Here is a 14,960-nt window from a genome sequence, read left to right as displayed (position 1 = left end):
CACGAAGCACTCTTTCTCTTCCATGTATAAAAAGAACATTTTGCACACAACCACTCTATATAAAGAAGCTTTTAAAAAACAAAAACATGTGTGCAGTCCACCGGTCTCAAAGAACAATACCCCAATTTGTGAAACACAAAGTGCAAAAAGTGAACAAGTGGGCTTCAAGCACGGTCAAAGCTAGCCCTCCCTTATCTTGACTCCAATGGTATTTAGTTAAATATAGAAAAAAGTATTTCACTGTTCCATAAAAATTAACAAAATAAAGAAGTGTTTTACTTGCCATTCCTCAATGCAGTCTTTCCCCGCTTTTCAGTTCCAAAATGATGATGCTAGGTAGACCATAATGACAAAACGTGGCTAGAAACACCTGCACCCTGTGTACTAGGATTACATGAGACACTTATGTAGAGCTCTCTATTATTCCTAACGCATGAATACAGTTTATCAGAGGATATCTGAAGGCGAAGGCAGCATAGTGAGAAGTCAGGCTTCAAATCAACACGCCAAGGAGTGCACCATGAGCATATTTTGCATCAGCCATGGATGAAGCATTCAATAGAAATTATCTTTGGAAAAAGACTGTTTTCCTTATGGAGCGCACATGGATTCCCTATTTAAGTGAGTCTTCTGCGATCACAAAAAAATACAAATGTTAGCAATAAATATGTAAAAGGGGTTCCCTAGTGAACTACGATCTGTGACAAAAAGCTGCAGAGAACATGAAACATGTCTTACATCAAGTGAGGGCTGGGATACCAGACTGGAGCAAAAAGATGACCACCAGCATGAGTGCATAACAATTAGGATGGCAATATACGAGAACTCTGGAAATGGAAGAGAGCAAATATCACTATTGTGAAGCGAAAAACGGTATGTGGCTTAGCAGTTGGATGGGCTCAGAACTCACTAGTTTTCCTGGCTGATGCATGGAAGCTGCACTCCAGACAAATATTTTTCTCCGCATCTCTCTCACGAGAAATTTCAGAGAAAGCAATAACTCAGCTTGTGACTATTTAATGCTGACCTTGCTACAAAAGCAAGATGAAATTGGCAGACTTGGTTAGAACCCAGTGGTCTTAATCCCCTGTATGCATTACAGATGTTTTATTTTTATAGTCTAAGATAATTGATTATTTGATATGGAAGCAAGATTTTACTATCTGGAATATAGCTTCTGATTCTAGATCTTCAATGTTTTAACTCTTGGTCTGTGCCTACCAGAGCCCTGGAATTACAAAACACGAAGAAATTGGTGTTGGAGGACCGAGAGACTTTGATCACAAAAGATATCACAAGGAAGAAATGTCCTACCCGTTCTGAAATTCATTATCAAATTGATGAACTCTAATCTCTAACCATGGCTCAACTACAAGGGATAATGTGTTAAAGGTTTGAGAGGGACCGTTCTAGAGAGGAGAATCTGAATAGGTAGTTGCCAAGGTTTGAGGATACAGATGAATGACTGGCATCAGATTCGCTACGACCCAAAAACCTTTCGGTGAGCACCATCAGGTAACATCGTTATCAATAGGCAGGATCTTGCATTAACTCCTTTGGCAGGCATCTTTTAAGGAAACTAGTAGCTATCCAGATTTTTTATGTGGAAATGAATTCCAATTAGCATCGTCAACAAGTTAATAAAATTGGCGCCGCGGAGAGCCTTGCCTGGCGGTGTCTTGAACAACAATCATTATTTGAGCCAAAAACCGCCGCGGAGGAGCTTTTAGATAATACTTGGGCTGGAGATGGCAAAATCTGGACACAAACCCAGAAAAAGATCCTTGGCTTGAGGCTCCTGAAATTGTCCCTGATATCAAAGAGTCTTGTATGACTCAGTTCTGATGCCAGAAAACTCTGAAGCTTCGAGACACAGATGGTTGTTTGTATACCTCCCTTTTTGTTGCTGTGATGTGAAGTCTGCAAAAGAGGTGTAACCTTCATGTGCATTTACATTTTGTCTGTAAATGGGAAATAAACCTTTTTAAGAAACTTGGGAAAAACTTGATCTGCCTAATATCAAAACGTACATCTTTGCTGACAACTGCCAGATGAAAGGTTTCTCTCCATGGTGCTTTTGTTGTGGACATCTTCTAATACTAGGAGTGGCTCCAACTTGAATAAATGGTATGCACAAGCATCCCCCCCGTGCACTAGAAAAACTAGACGTTGTCAAGAGGCTGCAAAAGGTTTGGTGTGGTTTTATTGTGGTCCTTAGAGGAACAAATCTCACCCACACAGTATGATCCAATAATTGGGTGTACAGCTAAGTTGGATTTCACTTTGGATAAAGGGATCTTACCACGGTTCTTAAAAAATAAGCAGCAAAGTTAAAACCACTATGTTGTCAGACCCTTGTTTGCAGACCACAGTACCACACCTGACTGATTAAGCCAAATACCCCTCCTATTGATATTGCTTACTGTTACAGTGCATTTCTTAGTGGAGCTTGTGGAAGGCCTCCAAGGTAACTTTGATGCAGTACACAAACTAGCTCCCTGGAAAAATGTTTCATGAGGATGTGCGACAAACATTATGCTAGTAAGCTGCAGAAAATTGCATTCTAAATACTGCCCATAGCATTTAGTGCACTGTAGTATACAGGGCCAAACAATGTATTACTTATACCTCTGTGTGGGCCAAAGGGGGCTATGCTTGTAAAAACTATTAAATAGAAAAAAGCAATTGAGGTGCAGACTTGGAAAAACAGGTTGTGAAGCAGGTTCAAGTTTTAACTAATGAACAGAAAAAAGGAACCTTGGGGCATGCACAGGAGGAGATTCAAAACACATGGAGAAACACATACACTAGCTGATATAATTTGAACAATTTCTACAACTTTGGAATGGGAAAGAGTTCCGATACACTGTAAAAGTAACTAAAGGCTATCTCCAAATTCAGCGCTGCTCCGAAATATACACCTTATGGAACACGGCTGTACTCTAAAACCCCCCCAAAAAACAAATAAAATGGTCAAAAGGAATCTATTTTTTTAAGTTTGTTTTTCCTTTTCTGTTAGATACGTTTATAGCCTAAGATAGCACATCTATATTTAGTGATTATCTGTTACAGCCAGTCAAATCAAAACGTGGACCTTGATTTAAGGATGAAGTGGAAAAAGGTAAACTTATTTTTGGAGTGGCTACAGCTTATTGTACTGTCATTCACTAAAGCGAGGTCCATTTAAAATAATCAGTTACTAATGCACATTTGCAGTCCAGTAGAGCTTTGAAAGAGAATAGAACAGTTAAACAACACATTAGTGCAGGTCTGGGTGCACAAATCCATGGTGTGCCATTAATCTTACCATTTTCCACTGAACAACATTATACTTTGACACTCAACATCACTTGCAGCAACACATGATTCAAAACGTGTTAAACACAGAATTAACTGGCACAGAAAAAAGGAGACTCATTGCCTGTTGCTTAACTCAAGTAATTGACCAGTGTTCAAGCTTTTTAAAGAAGCACAGCTTTAAGTAAGGTTTGCTTGATTTGTCCCAAACTTGGTGTATAAAAGACATCTGTAAAGTAGTGCAAGTTGTCATTGCATGTACTGCAAGTTCCTTTTGAAGGAGAGTATCACACGTAGGCTTTCTGTTCCTAAGAATTTGAAAATACAATCCACACGCTCCATTTACAAAGGAAAAGAGAAATACACACTTCTTGATTTGAGTGTGACCATTTAGACTACCACTGCAAATTAAAAAGGCTGTGCTTATGATCTGAATATACATATTTATGCATTATTCAACACAAATGTATTACAGCTCCAGGACTAATTCCATTGTATTTGCTTCCTCTCCTTTTTCCTTCATGAACAATCCTATTTTCTAATCTCACCCTATCAAACACACATTTCTTTGTCCTAGGTTAAGGGTGAATATAGAGGGAAACGCTAGTCAAAGGCAATGACATTTTATTAATTTTAGAGCAAGCCTACAATCTACTTCGCACCTTCGGAGAATGATCATTTCAAATAATGTTTTTACCTTTACCGGATTACTGCATAATTATATTTGTTTGGATTCATTATTTTCAGACAGCAAATCCGTGTCATGGCTTTGTGTCCCTAACCACGTCTCAATTTAATAAGGAACTGACTATTTAAAAAACACAACAAACCCCATCGTTGGACAGTCTTCATTTTTTTTTAAAGAAAATAATTAATTTCTCTTTACTTTGATATGTGCAGGCCTAAAGCCAAACTGCAGTATGAAAACCTATGTAGCAAACATAACACAGATAACTTAATCCACTTAATGAGTCATTTGAAGATAAATGCTGTGTCCTTCCTTCAAATAAATGCATTGTGCCTGTGTGTAAAACGATAAACATCTGTCACAGCTCCACAGTATTTTTCTTTATATGCAAGACTATGAGAAGCAGTAAAGTTGAAACTCATCTTTTGCTAGTCTAAAGGCTTCCATGATGCAAAAACAGCTGCAGCAGCTCAATGCACTTGCTGATTTTCAGTGGCTACATAACAGGCTTTAGTGGTCGATTAAATGTCCCATAGAGACCTTTTACATTTGCCTTTTTTGATGTCTTAAATCAGAAAACTGCACATTAAATAACTTTTATATCAGCTTTAGCAACCTTTGGTGTTTAAAATATGACCAAGATAAAATATGCATTTCAATGCCACAAACTCTCTACATTTAAATGTCCATAAAACTGGGCTACAGTGTACACACTGATGTCACATTTGTATGTTTTACAGCATTCCTAACAGTGTCATCATGCCTATGTGGAAAAGTATAAAGAACGTTCTTAAGACATTCTGCAATAAAATAATATAAATTAATTCTGACGGTGCTATATAAACAAGCCGTTGTGGTGAAACTGCTTATATAAAAATACACATATCTAAGCGTAAAAAAAAGCAAATTGTACTGTTTCATACTTTACTTTAGCTCTGAAAAGTCCAACAACTCGGACTATACTGCAGTGGAAGGAGTCTAAGAATATTTAAGAATTTAGAAAATATTTGTAATTTAATTTTGAGGTTATTTATTACGTTTTGCTTAGAGTGGGGAGCTATTACTCTTGTCCTGTTGAGGCATTTTTCCGTAGACCCTTAAGCCAAAGATAACACTAAAATTGCGACTGCCAGAGCTAAGGTACATGGCTAGCTGAGCAGGTAACCACTTTTCCCAGAGCAAAAGAGGCTCCATTTAAATTAGTGTGCACACCAGGATATGGCTAGAGGTCCTGCGTGTGGTTGGACCGAAGGTCTTCACGACAGGGTCCGCAATATATTATCTTGGATGCTACCGCCACTCCGACTTGAAATCAGCGATGGCTCCCTTCAATTACCGAAGCTCAGCTAAAGAGATCCAAACTCACTGGTGTTCTAGGGATGAAAAGGTTTTAACTAATTTTAAACACTGGCACCTCCCTTGAGTACTATTCACTGCATTCATGTTTGAGCTGTCGGGTCCAAATGATTTTAAAGAATAATTGAAAAAATATTATAGTGTCTATAAAGTATTGCTTTTATAGGCAGTCCTGAAAAGTAACTCGTTACATTTTCCAACGCTGTAGGGCCTGGCTGGGAAGGTACCCAGGTGTATTATTTCCCTGCAGCAGCAAAATCAGATATGTGCATGAAAGAGTGGGTTCTGCTTCCTTTGGAATGTTTTAGGCCATGCCGCTGCAAAGGTAGCACACTACTCTAGCCTACTGGGATCTTCCCCATGTATTGGCAGGACAGCCTAGCCCTGAATTAAGTACCATAAATCGGCGAGCACAGGATTAAAAAGCTCAATCTTGCCCAGGGACCGCATGGTAAATCTAGAATAGCGGTGCTATTAATTATTAAACCTAATGCATGAAATGACTCATTCAACAATAAAAATTAATACTGCGGAGTAATGAGTCAAGCTAGTTATCAGTTATTAACTTCGCTCCTATACACAAATAAAAGCCCTTTTATTACGGAAGTTGGTAATGAAGTCACTATGTTGAATGGTGCATTTTATCTTTATAATGAGCACAGAGAGGCTCGCTCTTGTGGGCAGGGAGGCCGGTCAGGAGAGAATCAGGGCTGTGTCCCATTGTTATGAATGCTGATGCTCAGTGTCCAATTCAGTTGACTATTAAAAGGCCACGATGACAGATACTCAACGGTTAGGTGAGGATAATTCATATTTTCTTTCTTTTTGATGGGAAGGGAAGCAATGTAAGAACGTTGGCATTCTAGCTTAGCGACAGTCAAGCCATCCATGATGTTACGGAACTTGATAGTAGGACTAAAAGGTCCTTTTAAAAAGAAAATCTTTCTTGGAAAAATACTTGGTTTGAAAAGTAGCTGTAAAATAACATTACTAAACTATAGTGATCATTTTCGGTTAAATTCTCATTGGTTGTCTTGACGAGGTAAACAGGGCCTATGTATAATTCAATACTTCTGAAGTTCAAGAAGCATCTGTGTTAGGATCGATAAAGCAAGGTTTCCGAAGGACTGAAAGGTAAAAGCATCCAACAAGCGTTGGAACATTCACAAACAATGGTAAGAAACGACTTTCTCAGACTGGAGTTGTCACATTTTTCTCCACCCACCTCCATTACAGTGGCCAAATGACTTTTGGCACTAATTTTCAGAAACGAATCCAGCTGCAAAGTGTAAATGCCAGTCTCTTGGGGGGAAGAGCGACAGGTTTGTTCTTTACAACTGGTTCAGACAATGTTCCTGTGCAGGCCCTACGACGACCCTCCCTTCGTCTCTGCTGTTTGTGGCACATTCTGAGGCACCTGGTAGACCATTTCACTTCCGGGACCTGGTCCCTGCGTCCCTTTGGGAGTGTCATAGAGCGCCTGCGCGGAGGGAGAGCTGTCAGTCCTTGATAAAAGTTTATTGAAGGTTCCCACCAAAGGCAGAGCCTGGTTCCCTGGCGCCTTGAAGGTTGACGTCGACGGCATACACAAAGGTCCAGCTGAATGAGCAGACATGTCCACAATGATGGGGGTGGCGTACTCTGGTCCATTGGCAGGCAGTGGTTCCGCATACTCGTGGTAGATTTCATCCTGTGGCGAGTTGTAGGGATCCAGGTCTGCGTAAGCCGCATCCTTTCCATCGGCTGGTTTGAACGTGGACCGCTGATGGAGCGTGCTTACCACTCCTCCGACGAGAGGTTGCGCATATTCTGTGCAAAGAAATGGATACAATTAAATAAGCACGTGCATGGAAAAACTGTTCAAACATTGTTTAAGCAATTGAGACTACTAAAGTTATGTACCTGCAGATAAATTAACTCTGATACGGATTATCTCCTATAGGTTGTCTTCGAAAGTAAACCTCCCGGAGGATGAGAATCAGGAATATGTTTTTCTGCCATCAAATACTACTTATGTCCCAGAATGAGTGTAACCACTCACTAGTGGATTAAAGGACCTGCCACATTTGGTTTTCCATAAAGCGCCCAGATATTCCGAAGCACTCATGATCTGATTAGAAAGCGAGGATGGTTAACAACCTGCAGAGAACATTGTATTGCTCGGAGCCACCATATCCAAAGGTATGTAACACTTCATTGCTAAGGATACTGTTCTCTTTGCGGATTCTTCATCCTTGCGACATTTACCAGCAAAATGAGGATAGAGACAGCAATGAAAACATCAGGAAGGAGTCATGGAATAGGATGGCTAATTTATTCATCCCAAAAGAGCTTAAGATAAGTGTTTTGTTGGGGTGACTCATGAGGCTAATGAAGTTTCAAATGTGTCGACACGGACACATCCTTAAATCCTAGGACGAGACTACTTTAGATGTCCCCTTCCAGGGCTGTATTACAATAAGTGCCCCGGGGGCACAACGTGTGTTTGCACCCACTTTGCACGCCCTGGGGCACTTTGGTATTATAGAAGGGGGCACAGATGCTTGTGCTTCCCCTTCATTAGTACCGATATCGCTGGCACACTTAAAGTGCCATCGCTACCTTCAGCGGGTGTTTTCTCATTTGCATAGGGGCATGCCCTAAGCTAATGAGGGAATTCCTTCAACACTGCACTCGCGCCATATTACAGACGCGGGCGCAGAGTCAAAGAAGCCGCCAGGAGGCGCACTGACAGTGCACCATTCAAAAGCTGGCACACTGTCAGTGCACCTACTGAGTAACTTTCAAGAACCCATGCACACTAATCAATGAACAAAACTGTCAGTGTAGACATTTTAGGACAATAGGAGACAAAGCGTTAGATTAATTCCAAGAAAACTTATTACTTGTTTGCAGTCTTGAGAAAGGGTGTTTTTAATGTTCAAGAGAACCAGCCGACACGTGTTTCGTCGCGTCTGGGACAAACTTCCTGCGACTCCTCAGGGCTATGGCAAAATGTATTATCATGTGGAGAGTCGCTCCGTCGGTGATACTTCCGACCCGACAGGGCCCAGGACTGTTAAGCAATGGAAACGGTGAATGGAGGAATTCTATCAAGTTAATCTTCGTAGTGCGAGATAAAGTGAGGAGAGCGAATGTAACATGGGATACTCCAAACACGTTGGGAAGTATTGATGTCGACGATTTGAAGTTATTAAATCAGAGTGTCTCTACGGGTTTTCTGATTGTAGGATCGGTAAATTGAAATCAGAGGTAGTAAACCTTAATATATCAGACGGGTACATCCGACATCTGCTCTCCGTACTGCGCGTCGGGTGAGGTCACTACGAAGATTAACTTGATAGAATTCCTCCATTCACCATTTCCATTGCTCAACAGTCCTGGGCCCTGTCGGGTCGGAAGTATCACCTATGGAGCGACTCTCCACACAATACTACATTTCGCCATAGCCCTGAGGAGTCGCGGGAAGATTGTCCCAGACGCGACAAAACACGTGTCGGCTGGGTCTCTTGAAAATTAAAAACACCCTTTCTCAAGACTGATTCCAAGAAAACGTATTACTTGTTTGCAATCTAACGCTTTGTCTCCTATTGTCCTAACATGTCTACACTGACAGTTTTGTTAATTGATTAGAGTGTGCATAGGTTCTTGAAAGTTACTGTATACAGTGTCAGTCTTGACTGACACTACATTGAGGGGTTATAGGGCTTATCCCCTCACCCAATGTTGCACCTCACATTCTACTAAGACCTACGAATTAATACTGTGTCAATACCCAGCTGTGCGCCCTTTTCTATAACCTACTAAAAACCCTTTCTTAGACCCTCAGAGTGCGCCTACTGAGAGCAGCCCTCTGCAGGGGTTAATGGGGGTACTATGGACCCCTCAGACATCTCCTTGCAGGCGGGAACCCTATTCCCCTTTAAACATGCAGGCGGTTGCCGCTTGCACTGTAAAAACATGGAACAGCTGCTCTGTGTTTTTTGCAAGTTTGTGGCTGCCCTGGGTCAGCGCATACATCATAATAGGGACCATTGTCATTGTTTGCGCCCGGCGCACCTTTTAACATGTGCGCCGAGCGCAAACAATGACAAGGCACAAAAAGTTTGTGCCACATCCCTCAATAAAAAATTGAGCTGCTGGAGACAGTAAAACCCATTATCTGCTCTGCTGATACAGAAGCAGGATAGCAGTTTACAGGCTTTCCAGATTCATTTCAACCGGTTGAATGTGCTTTTGGAGAAAAACATACTTAATGACACATTGTTGAGAATCCTTCCCAATTAATGGTATTCACACAATGGAAAATTTGTTCTGGCGAGTACCCTTCATGTCGAGAAAATTACTTGCAGCCCTTTCTCCCAGTATCAGGTGAACACTGTGGCTCCTCCTGGAACTTCTACGAGGGGTGTGAGGTATGCACCACTGTAATGTATGTGAGGCATTGAGAAGGAATGCTGTATTTTGTAGCGTTTATAGATGCCTTCCTAACGCATCAATAAAGGCAAATGCACAATGGAATCTGAACAATGCAGTTCCTTAGTGATTTGTCAACACATTTCTGCCTATTGTCTTTGTGGCCAGCGCTGGTCCAGGGCATTCATCAGGACTAAGGAACCACTCCCATCTATCTCAACCTGCCATCATGGTATGTCGCTGATGTGTCACTCTAGGATGCATAGATTTGGAGACAGCTTGCTTGTATGGTGCAATCGCAAGTCATCTGACCTATAATGAGAGAGGAAAGTCTATCACTCAATCAGTGATCCACAGATGTTGCGTGCAACACACATAATGAAGCAATTTTTGGCATGCTTGATTGGTGTGATTGTTTACATGTGGTTACTGTGAATTCTGACATACTTGTGTATACCAATAAAAGTGAGTCCTCCCTACCAAGTGAGAACAAGCATTGGCAAAGCCAATAGGTCACAACTATGCGAGAGCAATTGGCTTTGGCAATGTTTTTCAGCCATGTTGTATACCTGTGTGGCTGCTGTTCAACATGGCTAAAAGTGAGTGGGATGGGTTAGACTGGGAATGATTGGGGTGGGGTATATTGGGATAGATTGAGGTGAGGTAAACTGGAGTGTGGTAGATTGGTGTACATTGGGGTAGATTGGGGTGGGGGAGGTTGGGGTGCGGTAGACAGACGAGGTACATTAGTGGGGGGTGGATCAGAGTAGGGTATATTAGAGTAGTGTAGAATGGTGGGGGTAGGTTGAGGTACATTGGAGAATTTAAAGTGGGGTAGATACAAGTAGATTGGATTGGGGTAGATTGGAGTGGGGTAGGTTTGTGCAAATTGGAGTGAGGTAGATTGGGGTAGACTGGAGCAGGGTAGGTTTGGCGAGTAGGTTGAGGTGGGGTAAATTGCGTGAAATTTGGGTGGGGTAGATTGGAGTACACTGGAGTTTGGTAAATTGGTGTGGGGTAGATTGGGGTAAACTCGAGAGCGGTAGATGAGTAGACTGGTGTGGGGTAAACTGGAGTGGGGTGGATTGAGGTAGACTGGGTGTGGTGGATTTGGGCGGAGCAGATTGGAGTACATTGGGGGTGTAGAATGGAGTGGGGTAGAATGGAGTGTGGTAGATTGTAGTGGGCTAGAATAGAGTAGATTGGTGGGTGGGCAGATTGGGGTGGGGGAAGACTGGGATAGACTGAAGTCGAGTAGGTTGACCTAGACTGGAGTGGGGTAGATTGGGTAGAGGGGTAGATTGGGATACTCTGGAATGGGGTAGATTGGAGTGTGGTAGATTGTGGTGGACTGGAAGTGGGGTAGATTGGAGAGGGGTAAATTGGAGTGGAGTAGACTTCAGTAAGTTAGGTGGGGTAGATTGTAGGGGGGGTAGGGTAGATTGGGTGGGGTAGGCTGGAGCAGGTTAGGCTGGGGTTGATTAGTAGTGGGACGATTAGGGTGGGCAGATTGTAATGGGGTAGATTGGGGTGGTGTAGACTGGGGAAAACTGGAGTGGGGTAGATTGAGTGGGCTAGACTGAAGTGGGGAAGATTGGGTCAAAACAGAGTGGGTAGATTGAGTTAGGTTGGGTGTGGTAGATTGGGGTACACTGCAGCGGGTTACATTACGGCAAGGTAGATTAGGGTGTAGTAGATTGGGCTGGGGTAGACCTTTGTAGTAGATTGATTGGGGTAGATTGGAGTAGGGTAGGTTGGGGTATATTGGGTTGGGGAGATTGAGGTAGATTGGGGCAGACTGAGGTAAATTGGGGTGGGGTAGATTGGGTAGGATGTGTGGGGTACACTGGAGTCCGGTATTTTGGGTAGATTGGAAGGGGATAGATTGTGTTATATTGAAGTGGAGCAGATTGTGGTAGATGGAGTGGGACTGGCGGAGGTAAATTGGATTGGAATAGATTGGGGTACATTGGAATCGGGTAGACGAATTGGGTAGAAAGGGGATAGGTTGAAGTGGGGTAGACTGGGATGGATTGGGTAGAGAGATAGATTGAAGGGGGGTAGTTCAGCTTGGGGTAAACTGCAGTGGGGTATATTGTAGTGAGGTAGCTGGGGTAGGTTGGGTGGTGTAGATTGGGATGGGTAGATTGAAGTAGGGTGGAGTGGGGTGAGGTAGATTGGTTTAGAGTGGGGTAGATTGGAGTGGGGCATATTGGGGTAGATCAGAGTGGTGTAGGTTGAGTTAGATTGGAGTGGGGCAGATTGGAGTTAATTAGAGTGGTGTAGACTGAAATAGTGTAGATGTTAGTGGGTAGATTGCAGGGGGGTGGATTGAGGTAGATTGTAATGGGGTAGTTTTTTTTAGTAAATAGGAGTGGGATAGATGGGGTCGATTGGGGAGAGGTAGATTAGGATGGAGTAGATTGGGGTAGACTGCAGTGGGGTGGAGTAGGGTAGATTGGAGTCAGGTGGAGTGTGAAGTGATGTGATGAAGAAGGGGAGCAGTACCGCATGGAGGAGAGAAGCAGTGCCATAAAGATGGAGGAGCTGTAGTACGATGAAGATGGAGGGGCAGCAGTGCCATGAGGAAGTGAGGACATTATTACGCTGAAGTGCACGTTCCTCTCTGTTATAATTAGCTGGACAGCCAATTCGTTTTGAAAAGTGAAAAAAAGACTTTTCCGATTCAGGACACATCCCACTGCAGGTACACGTAAAAAACAAAGCCCAACTATCCAGTTTCAAATGCTTGACAGCAATTTTAAATTAAGGTATTTTCATTAATAAGGCAAATTCATTTTGTGTATTTTTTGTCTGCATAACATTTGTGTTGCTCTAGGAGAACAAGTGCAATATTGACAATTTCGGTTTCATTGCATATCCGTAGCTGATAGGATTTCAGATTGCAATGTGTGACATTTTCATAATTTCAGTGTTATAATAAGTGACATTTCAACTACTATGAGTGACACTTTCTCGCGAGCAAAATGAAAACGAGGGAAACATATGGAAACATGTTTAAATTACCCCGACAGTTTTGAGAACCGCAAATGTAAGGAGACCAGAAACACACACTTGGTCACAGCCCAGGCCGCGGCCGGCAGCCTTGCCACAGCAGACAGAACCTCTGAGCTACAGTGAGTTCTGTGACACGACCATGCAGGCAGCTGCCCATCGCACGCGGCCTGAAGGAATATTTATTTGTAAATAATTAAACACACACTTGGGTGGCTGCACTGCACCACTCTGCCTCACTAACTTCAACTTCACTTGCAGCGACTCGGCTCAGAGAGCCAGGCATGGCGGTGAGCCACTGCGGGAATTACCGTTTGCCTTCCACCTCCTGACAGCGAGTCCTCTCGGCCAGGGCTGCCGTGTCCAGTGACAGTCCTGCAACGGTCACTCCAGCCTCCCTCTTTCGGCAATTGAATGTGCCGCAGCGTAGCAGGGGGTCAAATTTATTGCAGCTTTTAGCTGAGCAACACGGTGGCCGGTGCATGCAGGCAGCGCAACCATGGTGAGTTGCCGCAAAGTAGCCTAGCGCTTCCCCTAAATTAAATCCGGCTGCACTGCAGTACGTGATATCCGGTCCCTGTGGTGCCGAAATCTATGGCACAACCGGACTGGGCTGTCATACCTCGGTAGTAGCCATTGGGCACTACTTCGACATGGCCGGTGATGTCAATCTGAGAGCCGCAGCAGGAATCCATCTCCTGAAAACTTCATGAGGATTCATTGTAGCAAGCAGCCTGCCAGCCGAGCTGCTACTAGCTCTGCCATTCGAGTGAGCCCCAAGCCTGCAGGAGCAGTGCGCACACGGCATGGCGTGCTGCCAGCTGCCACTCCAGTTTAGTTTAATAGTTTTAGGTAGCACTGACAGCTTGAGTGACTGCTGAGGCCCTATGTCTATAATGCTTGACAAGGCATTTCAGGACGGTGGTGTGGAGCACCACAGTGAAACGTGTAAGTCCTTTTTGATTGTCTTTTAGTCACACTAGCAATACGTTTTAAAGTTGCCAGTAAACAGCACAGAGTGCATGGGCAGTGGGGCCTAGTATTCAAAATCACTCATTTTAAAATATTTTCAGATTAGGGCTTTATGTACTGCTCCGTTTGTTTTGCTGTAGCTCACATTCTGCGTGCAAAACATTTCACTTCTCCTGCTTGCTGCTCTCCAAGTATGAGGAGATGCAACAACAGTGAATAAGGATGAGGGTGGGGCAGTTATAGTAAAAGAAATAGGAACAGAACTCCAGTAGTAAGCACTCATATGGAGTACTTAAACCAGAGGCGTAGCTAGAGCTTGTGACGCCCAGGGCTATCCCTCAGATTGCCGCCCCTGGGGAGGGGGGTGATGGAGGGAGGGGTGCTGGGGAAAAAGGACCGGGAGACACCTAGTATCGACGCTAATAGTTACCTCGATCATGCAAGTTACATGCACATACACGACACGGTCCAAGGCTACACAGTTGAATACACCTGTGACCGGCAGTATAAAGGAGAACACACAGACTGCCAGGATTTCAGGAAGGGCCTAAAAACATGGTTATTCGATTAACGTCCCTCATAAGCAGCATCGCCCCCACCCGCGAGCACCTAGATACTCTCACAGGTGATAAGTAGCGTGATGAGACCCAATCTGGAAAACAGTCCTCATCGCCTTCTTTTCTTTTTTTCCCCTCTCTATAGCAGTCATTTTGTTATTCTATACTTGAGGTGCGCAAGTGGCAGGCACATTGCGCCGGTTTCGCAACAGATAATCTGACCCTACTACAATAACTCCCTTTGCTGAAATTTACAGAAACCTTTTGTTTGCAGTGGCACAGCACACACTGTCAATGAGTGGTGCAGATCTGGGACCAACAGTACGGTCAGCTTAGAAGGGCACTAGATGCTTCAGTTTCTGGTTATCTTCCACAGTTTTAACATCTTTTTAGAGAGTTTTGTTGCTCAAATGGGTGCAATTGCCGATATTTATATGTTTGCCCTGTCTTCAATGCTTGATTTTGCTTGCGAGAAAGTGTCACTCATAGTCATTGAAATGTCACTCATAATTTCACTGGAATTATGAAAATGTCACAGCAATCTAAAACCTTGGCAGCTGTGGAGCCCACTAGTCTAGTCTCCCTTATAAGTTATGCTGCCGATCCTCAGCCAGCAGCCGACTTGCTCAGGCCTGGTCCAATAATACTCCCCCCTCACC

The 14,960-nt window shown here is 43.4% G+C and overlaps 1 protein-coding gene across 1 annotated transcript in view; it reads right to left on the bottom strand.

Annotated features, from left to right (window-relative positions):
• Positions 1 to 3,451: 3,451 nt before the first annotated feature.
• DCBLD2 (discoidin, CUB and LCCL domain containing 2) overlaps positions 3,452 to 14,960 on the bottom strand; it is a 526,471-nt gene continuing 514,962 nt past the window's right edge. The window contains exon 15 of the mRNA XM_078657730.1: positions 3,452 to 7,150. Coding sequence (XP_078513856.1) covers positions 6,708 to 7,150 — 443 coding nt within the window. The 3' untranslated portion in view covers positions 3,452 to 6,707. The remainder of the gene's footprint in view (positions 7,151 to 14,960) is intronic.

The sequence above is a fragment of the Lissotriton helveticus genome, chromosome 8, assembly GCF_964261635.1.
Source record: "Lissotriton helveticus chromosome 8, aLisHel1.1, whole genome shotgun sequence".
Taxonomy (NCBI): domain Eukaryota; kingdom Metazoa; phylum Chordata; class Amphibia; order Caudata; family Salamandridae; genus Lissotriton; species Lissotriton helveticus.
Note: the sequence above shows the minus strand (reverse complement) of the source record. Positions and strands in the feature narration are given on the sequence as shown.